We start from the raw sequence: 12,620 nt of genomic DNA, 5'->3' as shown, positions 1-12,620 counted from the left end.
GGAATACAAGTGTTCATTGTATTATTCTTTAAATTTTTCTGTAGTTTGAAATTTTAAGCTAAAAAGTGTGGGGACAAATGAGGAATCTTTAAAACACAAAAGTGACTGGAATACATGTGAATCAAAAAGTCTGAAAATGTGACTGTTAAAATTGCTTTTGTAAAAGTACAAAACAGTTCTTAATATGGTGTGATGTGTTTTAAGCATCGTGATATTGAAAGACTAATTCCAAGGAGAAAAAAATCGTGTTTGTCAAATGATTCATCTACATAAAAATTGATTTTATTAACTTCTGAAGTCAAATACCAGCTTGTATGTAAAGTATGTAAGATGAACCATCATTCCTGTTTCTCTAATTAAAGCTTCTTTTTTGAAGAACCAACATTCAAAACAAAATTTTTTACACTATTACATACACGTTTTAAAATTTTTCTTTAGTTGTTAGATTTGCATCTGAGTGGTCTTCTACCTGGTTTATTATAAATATAAATACACAGGAACCCAATGATTGTTTGTTTAAAGTGACACTTATGATGTTAGTCCCGTTTAAACATTTCTTCCCATGTGACACAAATATCTTTCCCTCTTTATTGCGTCAATATACTTGTTCCTCTGGTGTTGCAAATGGAATGCCGATTAAATGTACATAACGCAGGATTTGAAAGTAATGGGGAACTACTCACATCACACACAAAGTTGTGACACATAAGTATCTGGCAGAGCTGGACTAGTAAACATTCAAAGAAAACGAAGTTAAAAAGGATGATGACAGGTTCTGTGTGTCAAAAGAAGGATTTGAGTCTTATAGATTAAAAGACGCCCTTAGCATGCCCTCTAATATTTAGGCAAAATACCCCTATTTGTGAAGGTGCTGCAAGAATCGAGAATGAAATGAAGGACTTGATATTATGTTCCCATAAATCTTTGTCAACAAAAATTATAAAATTAAACCCAAACAAGACTTGATTTATTTCTGGTTCATTCTAAGATTTGGCGCAGACTCATAAATCTAATCAAAATGTGGTAAGTATCAGATTGAACCACGTGGCACTGTCTTTTCAAAAATCAAAAAAAGTAGGATTTAAACTAATTTAAGACAAAATAAGCTTATTTTCTTAGGTGGTTTTCTTTCTAACAATAAAGTTCTAATCAAATATTTTGTTTCCAGTTTCAAAGGGATTCTCTTTAAGTGGCCGTTTTCTGGTAGCAACTATCTTTAGTTATTTCATCTAAATTTGGGGTTATAATGGCATTTGGAGGGCGGAGGTGGCATCCACCTACCACTCGAACAATCCTTCAATGGGAGAAAAGTCATTCAGAGGTCCAAAAGATGAATTACAAATGAATTTCTGCAATCAACACATTTGTTTTTTAGCTGAGAGCATGCTGAAGAGTTGTGAATGGGACATACTGTAACTGTTTTAATAAGAAACACAGAATGAATGCATTACGTGCATTCCAACCTGCATATCCACGTGAATGTAAAGACTCTCCAAGTCATGGTTCCAAACAGTTGTCAGGTATTCTTCTCCGGAATTGCCCTGACATTCTGTGACAATAATTCTTTTTACAGTCTTTCAAGATGTCAAATATTCATCCACTGAAGATGGGTTGGTTTTAGTAATGCAAGAAGTAAACAAACTGGGCAATATATTTGAGGCACAGACAAGAAATGAGGTTGTGTTCTCTGTCTGGCCATATTTTGCTTGTGGCTGCACCATCACCCACAGGCCCTCTTCACTCATTGTACTGCCCAATTCGATAAATGTCGTTACTCCCTTAGCAATTGGAACAAGGCTAGACACATAGAGACTCTCCATAAGCACTTGTTGAATGCTGAATACGTGAATGAAGACAGGACTTCCTATAGTTGAGAGTCATTCACATATACAGTGAAGTAGAAATGGCTCATAACTGGCAAACAAAGAACACTAAAAGCTCTTTTTTTCCAATAAAATTTTCTTTATTGATCTTGCCGTTTTCTATCCCGGTATTTCTGGCCAGTTGAATATCTCCAGCTGTACCGAGCTTCCCCAGTCTGTCTCCCGCAAGAGTTCTGATCTACCCCAAACAGCAGGAGCTGATGCTGGGCTAGTTCTGATTCATCGGGCTGTTTACAATTGTTCTGCTCTCTTTGAAGGACGTTGATTTACCTAATCACTTTTTGTTCATCCTTAAGGTACGAGGAGAACCTGGACAAGCAGGACTAACCGGCATTGTATCGTCGTGGGGAAAAACAAGTTTACTCAGGCACGGTTGTGTCATATTTGCATCTGAAAAGAGGAAGCATGGACATTAGGAAGGATCTGCAATGTGATGTCCACAGGGCCACTGGTTCCTGGTTCCATCAAGTCATTATCGGATAGCTTAGTCGGGAAATCTTCAGCAAAGTAGGTAAAGTAGTGAAGCAGAGTGACGTATGATTTTGTGGACCTAGAAGGATCCTTAAAAATAATCCAGCACAACAACATGGAATAAAGAGGAAAAAGCCTGAGGTACAGAGAGATAATCCGATTTCTCAGTACAGCACATTGGCCAAGAACGTGGGCTCTGGAGCCAGAATGCCTGGAAGTCCCAATCCTGGTTCTGTGTCTAACCAGCTCTATGACCTTGGTGGGCAGGAGTCCTACCTTCCTTTTGCTTCCATTGCCTCACTCTTGAGGTTGTCAGGATTAAATGAATTAAACGCATAAAGCGCTTAACACATAGAAAGCACCTCCGGAATGATTATTATCATCACTATTGTTGCTACTCTCGTTTTCCCAGGCCACATAGCCAGTTTCAGGGTATCCCACAATGTATTCATGAAACACAACTTTATTAGGCACATAGTTTATACCAAACACTGCTCTAGGTACCAGAGACATCAACAAACAAAATCAACAAAAACTCCTGCCCTTATGGAGCTTACATTTTCAAAGAAGAGATAGACCATGAACTACAAACCTGATAAATAAGAAAATGTTTATAGTAAATTAGAATATGTGCTATGGACGAAAGAAAAAGCCAGATGCTCCAGAGCACTGGGGAGAAGGGAGCTGGAGCAGGCAGTGACAGTGAATCAAGTGATCAGCGGAGACCTCACTGAGTGTGTCACATTTCAGACTTGAAGGGGGCCAAGGACGGAGCCTTCAGGATATCTGAGGGAAGAGTGTTCAGGCAGAGGGAAGAGTTAGTGCAAGGGCCTTATGTAGCAAGTGTGGCTAGTACGTTAAAGGAACAGCAAGGAGACAAGCCTGCCTGGAGCAGAATGAGCAAAGGAGAGAAGAGTGGAGATGAGAGAAAAGAGGTAATGGGAGGTAAGATGAGAAGGGAGTGTTGAAAGCCATAGAAAGGACAGTGGATTTTATTCTGCAAGAAATAGGAGTCCTTGCAAGGCATTGAGCAGAGGAATGACCTGATAGAATTTATATTTTTAAAGGGTCACTCAGACTGCTGTGTTAAGAACAGACTGAAGAGAGGCAAAGCTGGAAGAAGGGAGACTATTTGGGAGGCTTTTCCGGTACTCCAGAGGGACGCCACGGTGGCTTGAACCAGCAAGTATCAGTAGAGGCGGTGAGAAGTGGCTGGTTTTAAATATATTTTCAACAGGTGACAGACTGGAGGTGAAAGGTGAAAAAAAGAAGAGCTAAGGATGAATCCAAGATTTTTGGCCTGGGATATGAGAAGGCTGGTGGTACCATTAACTGAAATGCAGGCAGTGAATGGAACGACTTTCAGGCATGAGCAAAATCGGTTCAGTTTTATAACTCTTTGTTTCTATATGGATAAGATATTTTCCCTCTTCTGACTTCTTTCAAGATTTTCCCTTCACCTTTGGTTTTCTGTAGTTTGAATAGGATAGGCTTAGGTATAGGGTTGTTTTGTTTTATTTTGTTTGGTATTTATTCTGACATTTGGTCCTCTCTGACTTCTTGGATCTTGGATCTGTAGTTTGGTGTCTGTCATTAGTTTTGGAAAGTTCTTGGTTGTTGTTACTTCAAATATTTATTTTACACTTTCTTTCTTCCTCTTTTGCTATTCCACTATTGTATGTGTGACGTGTTTTGAAATTATCCCATAGTTTTTGGATGTTCTGTTTTGTTTGTTTTATTGAGGTATAGTTGACACATAACATTATATTAGTTTTAGGTATACAACATAATGTGTTTTGTTTGTTTGTTTTGGTTTGCATTTTTTTTTCTCTTTGTAAAAAGTTTTGGAAGTTTCTATTGACTGATCTTCAAGTTCACTGATTCTCTCTCTGGCTGTGTCCAGTCTAATGAAGCATCAAATCATCCTTCATTTCTATTACAATGTTTTTGATTTCTAGCATTTTGCTTTGATTCTTTCTTAGAATTTTCATCTCTCTACTTACATTACCTATCTGTTCTTTTGTGTTGTCTACTTTTTCCATTATAGCCCTTAACATTGTTAACCATAGTCATTTTAAATTCCATGTCTGACAATTCCAACATTTGGTTCCTATTTGAGTCTGGTTCTGATACTTGCTTTATCTCTTCAGGTTGTTTTTTCTCGCTTTTTGGTGTGCCTCATAATTTTTTACTTAAAAATGTCATATTGGGTAACAGGAATTGAGGTAAGTAGGCCTTTGGTGTGACGATTTATCATAATCCAGCTAAAGGCTGGGCTTTGTTCACTGTTTGCTATAACTATAAGTGCCAGAGTCTTCAAACTCCTCTGGTGTTCTTTTTGTTTGTTTTTTAAACTTCTCTCTTGCCTTTGGGCTTCCCTAAGTATTTCTTCTTAGGGACAGTCTGTGTCTTATAGCTTTTTCAGCTGTCATTCACTGTTATTATACTGGAGCCCTGTTTGTATCCTAATAAGGTGTAATGGAGGGAGAACATTCTACAATCTTCCAAATAAATCTCAGTCTTTTAGTCAACCTCTATTTCTTGCCTGTGACCTTGTCAAGTGTTTCTTCCTGTAAACCAGCCCCTCACCCCCTTAGGTGAACAGGAAGCCTACAGGAGGCTGGACTGAGAGAGACCCTCTCCCATGGCTCTGGGACAAGCCTCTGATAAAGTCTTCCCCATGGAGAACAAGCCTTTGTTATGGAGAAGTCTCTCAGTCTATTTCACAAGGTTGACACTTCTCTTTCCCCCATCAGAGCCATGTGGGGACCTTTCTCAGATCTCCACCTGGAGAACCTGGTAGCATTCCTGGAAATAAGGCCCATGAAAGTGTTGGGGGACCCCACTAAGGCTGTAGCCCCCAGGAGTTTCTCACTCTCATGCTAGTCTGTACTCAGTCTCCAGCAATTCACTGAAATTACCATTTCAGTGTTCCTACCAGTTTATGGCTCCAGGAAAGCAGATCTCTCCTATGACTCTCTAGATGTGCCTGACTCTCCAGATTTGGGAATGGTGGTTTGCCCTACAAACTCTTTTCTCTGATGGGTTCAAGAAAAGTTGTTAATTTCCATTTTGTCCGGTGTTTCTTGTTGTAAGGATGGCAGTCATGACTTCCAAGCTTTTTACATGTTGGAACTAAAACTAGAATTTGTAGGGGTTCATATTTGGGCAAGTTGAGTTTGAGGCGTCTACTGACAGCACTAACACCACTGCAATCTGGTTGACAGTTTCCCCAAAGTAGCTAGATTAGCTAGTTGTTTAAAACCCCCAAGTTCCAGATAAAAAGACCTTAATAAACCTCCCTTTCAGGATTTGCTGATGCAATTAGAGCTAATGTTTGCAAAGTGGCTAAGGAAGATCTGATTTGCAATAAATGGTGGTTATTGATAGAAGTAATAGAAAGAGCAGAAATGGATGTAAAAGTTAGCCTTAAGCTCCCCATCTTGGCCCCAAATCATTTAAATTCCATTGGTCTACCTCATCGGAAGATACGATTAGACTCATACATTCTGAGCAAAACTTAGCATTTGTTGATAACATAGAAGTGTACACACTTAAACTATTGAAGCCAGGTAATAAGGTCACATGGAAGAAACATTTGACTTGAATCCAATGATTTCTGTTGGACTCCTGTTGCTGTAACTTGACAGTGTGCATCCTGCAGCAGCTTACTTGACCTTAGAGCTCTGGAGACCTCATCTATTAAACAGGTATAAGGGGTGGGGGTTAGAGGAGAGTGTTGTGAAGATTACATAGGGTAAGATTTTTCTTTTGTAAGGTATTTTATATATTGTAAGGCTTTTTACAAACATAAGATGCTGTTATCACTAGATCCTTATGCATATTTTCATGCGCTCTGTTATTTCAGTGGTTGAACGGAAAAACCAGGAAGGAATCCAAATTTTCCTCCAAGGTGTTTGAGCTCACGTCTTTGGTCTAAATTCAACAAAGCTGAGCTAAGTAAGTCGCCTTATGCTCTTGGGCTACAAACCAAGGATATAGTCATATAATGGTAACTTCAAATACTGCTGCACCTCCAAAAGACTGATCTGCTGAGGGCCATGCAGGCAGGGAAGGATAGGACTGCAAAAGTTATTTCTGTCTTGACAAGCCACAAATTATAACACTACCTAAGAAAAAGTGCTTCCTTCTGCTCCTCCCTTCCCTAAAAAAAGTAGAAGCCAGTTTTCCCATCATTTGTTGAGAAGACAACGAATACTTCACAACACCATTTTCGTTTTCTGGGGGAGGTTGCTAGCTGTCTTTTTTTTTTTTTTTAAAGATTGGCAACTGTTGCCAATCTTCTTCTTTTTTTCTCCCCAAAGCATAGTTGTATATTTCACCTCAGTACGTAGTTGTATATTTTAGTTGTGGTCCTTCGGGTTGTGCTATGTGGGACGCCACCTCAACATGGCCTGGTGAGCGGTGCCAAATTCACACCCAGGATCTGAACCAGCGAAACCCTGGGCCACTGAAGCGGAGGGCACAAACTTAACCACTCAGCCACCGGGCCGGCCCTGCTCACTGTCTTTGAATGCCTGCTCTGTGTTAGGTGGAAGCTGGTCCTTCAGGAGCCTTGAGATTTAGTTATTATTACCCTTGAGTTACAGATAAGGGGACTCAGGATCAGAATGATTCTGCAACTTGTCCCAAAATACACGAATAATAAATGGTGGAGGAGGACCTGGAGCTAGAGGTGTTTGATTTGAACGCACTAGACTTCTTTGACCTTATCGGGTACCTACCACAGACAAAAAATGCCAGCTGAATGGTCTTCTATTATACACATTCCAGAGTAAAATCCTTCTTCCTGGGAGGATGAGGAAGGAAGTCATAGAATTTCCGGATAAAGGGACATTTGAAAGCCCATTTAAGGAACCCAGCCCACCTGCCTGATGAGCGGGTCCTTCTACAGCAGCTGGTCAGGCCTCACTAACAGGGATGGTTATGAGGTTCCTCCACATATGGAGCGGAATCTGTGAGACCACAGCTTCCAACTACCCCAACACCACTGGATCTCCCCCTTGAGGTCAGAGAGCTCATCCCTAATCCCTCCCTCGGGAGACCTGCCACGTCTGACTTGCGTCTTCTCTCCAACCCTTTCAACTCTTTCCCAGAAGGTGCCAGAGGTGAGTCCCTTCCTCTTGGGTCTCCTTTCGTTTCTCCACCCACCTCAGTCCCTCCAGGTATCGCTTTTCTGAATTCCTTCCAACATCTGCTGGTGACATTAAATTCTACCAAAACAGCGGGCTGTTTACCCAACTTCCTCTTAAAACTCACCAAAATTTCACAAATGTGAAAAACTTTGTGATATGAGAGCCTGGAACTTTTGGCCTGTGTAGAACTTAGCAACAGTTGCTCATAAGGTAGATTATAGCCTCATTATTTTTTAATGCAAACCCCCCCAAACATTTTGTTGATTTTTTACACCAAATAATATAGAAATTCATTTTCTTTATAAAAAATTTAAATATAATAACCCTCTCTCTTCCTCTCAGAGCTGTATTCAGTTTGATATGTACACCATGGGGCGTTTCCTTAAGTGTGTATTGATATCTGTATGTATGCCGAGGAAAAATACACTTTGATTTTGTATGTTTTAAAAAGCAAATGAAGTATATTCATAATAGAAAAAAAACGATGCAATTAAAATGAAAGAAGTGGATTCCCAGTTAGTGGTATGTAGAGTCTAACACACGGAGTTGAGGAATAAAAGCGCACTGCAGAGCAACACGCGCCATAGGATCGCACTGCCTTCATAGTTCCGTGAGTTTCCAAACCCAAGTCAAAGTACCACTGCGTCACTCTGCCTGCTGAGAGCATGGTGACTTTCAAATTGTAAAGTCTCGACGCTACCTGACAGTAATAGACATCCCAATACATGCCGATACACAGATCAATGGCAAATAAAGACCCTGCTCCTTTCCCCACTTACTGGAACCGTGGCCAAGGCACTCTATTGACTGGTTCCAAAAGAGTTAACATTTATTTCTTGATATCTCTGGGAGATATACAGAATAAAAAGAAGTAGTCCCTAATCTACAGGAGCTATCATCTACTGAGGGTAGAGAAAATACCGCATGAACATTCGAACAAGACGAAAGTATTGTTTAAACCAGCATGTGGTTAATTGCCAGCTCTTGACTTGGCTGGTGAATTCAGAAAGCAGGGATGTCTGTCTGCTGAAATGGTCAGGGATGGCTTCACCGAGGAGGGCAAGCATCAGTCAAGGCTTGAAGAATAGGAAAAATCTGAATAAACTAAGGAAGGAAGATGAGGAGGGAGGGAATACCAGGCTGGGGAACAGGTGTGCATGCAAGGAGATGCGTTCAGAAAGTCCATTGTAACAATAGGGAAAGGCAGGCAAATGACGCTTGTTGAATATCGACTGTGTACCAGGCGCCCCAAGCTCCTCTACAACATGTGCTGTCTTGTTTAATTTTCACGACTTCTTCTTTGGGTAAGTAACATTATTATCATTTTATAAACGAAGAAATTGAGTTCCACATTCACACAGGTCACACAACTTGTAAGTGGCAGATTTAAGATCTGAGCCCAGGGCTCTCTGATTCCGGTGCTCATGCATTCTCCCCGACTCCACACTGTGTCCCTAATAAGACAACTTCCCAGAGGGGAGGGACCCCGAAGGGAATTGTGGAGACAAACTTGGAATACTAGATTAGGGGCTAGAATATGGGTAGTCTTAAATGTCAAGAAATTTGAGAAAAACTTAAAGAAAGCCATAAATGAGAAGGAATTTAAATTATCCTCTAGGGGAGTAAGTCATTAAAAGTAACATTTAAAGAAGAATCCGGGAATGATTTGTAGGATGAACTGGAACAGTGAGAAAATGGAGGCTGGAGATTTTACTGGAGGGGACGCCTATAATCCAGGAACAGACAATAATTGTCAGGGGATGATAGATGATCTGGGTAGCCCATCCATCCAGTAATTCAAGCACACTCTAAACTGGCAGTGTACACGGACTGGGTCAGGAACCGGCATTCTCTATGGTTATGTAACATTTCACCCGGCCTGACTAATAGAAACCAAATGCATTCAGAACGGCAATGACATACATGTAGATGAAGTTGACGACGGGCTCTTACCCAGCCCTGATTTATGTAAATGGACACAAATAAAGGAAGAAAGCTTGGATTATAAAAGGAAGACACAGGTCACCCCGTTAGCCTCTCCAGGCTCAGGCTTTGAAAATGAAGGTGCTTTTGCCACTGACCTTTCTGTTTTCTATTAGTTCTCTAGGTTTGGCAAAAGATAGGCACTACTACATAGGAATCAGAGAAACTACTTGGAACTATGCTCCAACTGGTAAAAATATGCTCAATGGGAAGCCTATTTTAGAAGATCAGTAAGTAATACCTTTGCATTGAAAAAGTCACTATCAGAAGCAGAAGTTGGTAATTGTAACTCATTGATAAAATGCTGATGAGGAATTACCCATGACTGGCCCTTTAAGGGCACATTTGATGTTGGAACCACTTTCTTTGTTCTTTTAGTGTAAACATGGCATGGAAGACAGATATTAATATAAATCAGAAATTGCTCCTTCCTGAGATTATCGCCATTCTTGCCCTCGCGACACATTATTTCAGCGCTCATCTCTAATTCTGTGTTTATCGTCCATTTTGTTTGAGGGGTGCTCAAGCTGTAAAACCATACCTTTCCTTCTGATACGGAGAGTATGGCAGAGAGCTGCAATATTGTAGCATCTTCTCGCTTTCTCTCTTCAGACAATGGGGAGGGGGAAATCTAGAGGTGGTGAGTGGGATTCTGATTTATTACATCTGTGGGCCTAAATGCCCTCAATTCTACCAACAAATCCACAAATCCATTTAAATGTGTAAACAATCTTAAGTCATAAGGCTTGCTTAACCCACACTTGAGAGCTAACGTAACCTCAAAGTGGAGTGAGAGACATTTCCGTGGTTGATTACAAAGAATTTGGTAAGTCTTTTAAACCAAAATGCCATACATATTCTTGCTACACTTGTACTTGATCTCTTCCTCAGCCACGCCAACATTCTCCTTGCCTACAACAGTTTTATTGCCTTCCTTCAGATCTTCTCAGTGTCTGAGTTTTCTTTATCAAAATTGGGCTAAAAAGCTTCTGACTTCTAGTTTCAGTTGATTGAACACTGTTTTCTTTCCAGTCAAAATTTGTTAAGGTTCTCCCTTTTTATGTTTATTTTCTACAGAGACTATCAATCCCAAACATATCTACGGCAAGGCCGAGATAGGATAGGGCCTGTCTATAAAAAGGCTTTGTACTTTCAGTATGCCGATGACACATTTCAAGCAATCATTGAAAAACCATCCTGGCTGGGGTTTTTAGGACCAATAATTAAGGCAGAGACGGGAGACTTCATTTACGTACAAGTAAAAAATTTTGCTTCAAGAATCTATGGCTTCCATCCTCACGGAGTCTCCTACACTAAAGAAAACGAAGGTGAGTGATCCTCTTTTTTCACATTTCTCAGCTTTTGCTTATGGAGAGTGTGAGCCCAACGCCTTAGGAAAAGCAAGGTGGTGGTGGACTGGTCATCATTCTGAACCGGGAGTAGTTTGAGGTCAGTGTAGACTTACTTCTGATGTCTTTAATGTTTATATCCAAGACAGTCCCCTTCCAATTTCTCATCTTAAACGAGTGACCAGCCGTGTGCAATTCCTGGAAAGGAACACATGCTTCTCACTCACGTGCACACGAATAATAATAGTAGTGTATAGGAGACACCCACAAGCTACATGTTAGGTTGGCAGAAATACTGTTTTCATTTCCATTTCCTAGTAGAGGAGGATTAGCCTCTTGGAAAACATCAGTATCAAGAGAAGTGCCTATTCTCGAGACAGTATCTTCTCTCCGAGACATCAACAGTCACCACTGCCTGAAGGTGTGCGGAAAAGAAAGGGAAGAGAAAGTCAGCAGATAGGGCTTTGTGTTCAACATGGAGCAGAAGCGTCCCAAAGGATGAGCAAAGGCTGAGAGGCCTGCCATGCTCCAAAGTCTTCTCCTGAGTGAAGGAACTTTACCCGCAGTTGTCAGGGTTGCAGCCTCAGAGGTGGAGATCTGAGGCGAAATTCAAAGAGAAGAAGAAAGAAAGGAGAACAAGGCCCAAGATTCAGAACCAAGGTAATAGCTCAGGGTAATGTAAGCCGTGCAGAGGGCCACTTGGGACCCCAATGGCTATTTGGAGGCAATGTGGATGCGTCTTGATGCCCTGGGTCCCAAGTCTGACTTGCAGTGAAGAAAATATGGAGGGCAACTCAGGAGGCTGGATCTCAATATCCAAGATCTAGGCACACAGAAGGTGCACAATAGATATTTGTGGGGTCTGCCAATAAAGGTGACGATAGTTTGCTAATACACTGCCTGCCGTGTTCCAATTTAGTCTAGAAACTGGCCAAGCTGGGCATTTATGTGGAAACCAACTTCGGGGGATCTAGGGAGACAGAAGACAGGAGAGGGGAGGGGGGAAATGCACACCTTATTCTAAAAGCACAAATTCACATACATTTGTGGCTTAACGGTGGAAGCATAAGTCATGTTCAAAAGAGTGTTGTCTGATGGTTACTGTGACTGCAGTGCAGGTTACGATTTCTAGGTGCTCTGTATCCTGATAATACTACCGCCCTGCAAAAGAAAGACGACCGTCTGGAGCCAGGGAAACAGTATACTTACAAATGGCATGTGGAAGAAAATCAGGGCCCCGGCCCCAGTGACAGTAACTGTGTGACGAGGATTTACCACTCCCATATAGTCACTCCAAAAGATGTGGCTTCGGGACTTATTGGACCAATTCTGACTTGTAAAAGAGGTAACATACTTTTCAAATCTTTTTGTAGCAATAGAGTCAACCGGAGTACGTGGGCTGTCCCTTCCTGTCCCAGAGGAATTTTGCTATCCAATGAGCGCCCGTTTCCTGCCTGGACCTTCAGGCTCCGGGTCCAGAAAGTCAAGTTGCCATCTTGGGCTCCGAGCACTAGATGGCGATCGTGAGTCCAACAGCCCAGTTCCAGTCCAATAATGCACGTTGGTCACTAGATGGCAGTCAAACCCAGTAAACCTCTCCTTAGCCCCCTTAGCACAAAATTGCTGCCAGCTTTGTCTCTACTACGGAGAAATGTTGAATCAGCAGGGTGGGAGGAAGTAGGAAGACGAGAGGCTGTCTGCTGTTTTTTGCCTGCTTGGTTCCCTAGGGCTCCGTGTGTGTAGGTCTGATCAGTTAGAACCGTCAGTTTATTTTATAG

General features: G+C 41.3%; 2 protein-coding genes and 1 long non-coding RNA gene across 10 annotated transcripts in view; 2 read left to right on the top strand and 1 right to left on the bottom strand.

Annotated features, from left to right (window-relative positions):
• The window catches only part of TM4SF18 (transmembrane 4 L six family member 18), a 28,964-nt gene extending 24,073 nt beyond the window's left edge, over positions 1–4,891 (top strand). For 4 of the 6 annotated variants that reach the window (XM_070576304.1, XM_070576301.1, XM_070576307.1 and 1 more), the window contains one exon: positions 2,180–2,707. In XM_070576304.1, the coding sequence (XP_070432405.1) occupies positions 2,180–2,299 (120 nt within the window). In that variant the 3' untranslated portion in view covers positions 2,300–2,707. Of the gene's footprint in view, positions 1–2,179 lie in introns of all 6 variants that reach the window. The other 2 variants (XM_070576303.1, XM_070576305.1) reach the window with 2 other exon arrangements.
• On the bottom strand, positions 1,942–12,248 carry LOC139076018 (uncharacterized). The gene is made up of 3 exons (XR_011527219.1): positions 12,052–12,248; positions 10,959–11,040; positions 1,942–2,273 (listed from the first exon to the last, which is right to left on the bottom strand). It is a non-coding gene; the product is annotated as an uncharacterized lncRNA (long non-coding RNA).
• Positions 9,467–12,620, top strand: part of LOC103555170 (ceruloplasmin-like) — a 28,503-nt gene continuing 25,349 nt past the window's right edge. Inside the window, exons 1-3 of one of the 3 annotated variants that reach the window (XR_011527208.1) lie at positions 9,467–9,723; positions 10,571–10,821; positions 11,975–12,187. Coding sequence is in view for 2 of the 3 variants with exons in the window: in XM_070576292.1 (XP_070432393.1) it covers positions 9,569–9,723; positions 10,571–10,821; positions 11,975–12,187 (619 nt within the window). In the remaining variant the exon portion in view is untranslated. The remainder of the gene's footprint in view (positions 9,724–10,570; positions 10,822–11,974; positions 12,188–12,620) is intronic. The other 2 variants (XM_070576292.1, XM_008526549.2) reach the window with 2 other exon arrangements.

This window comes from Equus przewalskii, chromosome 15 (assembly GCF_037783145.1).
Source record: "Equus przewalskii isolate Varuska chromosome 15, EquPr2, whole genome shotgun sequence".
Lineage (NCBI taxonomy): Eukaryota > Metazoa > Chordata > Mammalia > Perissodactyla > Equidae > Equus > Equus przewalskii.
This window is presented reverse-complemented; position numbering and strand designations above follow the sequence as displayed.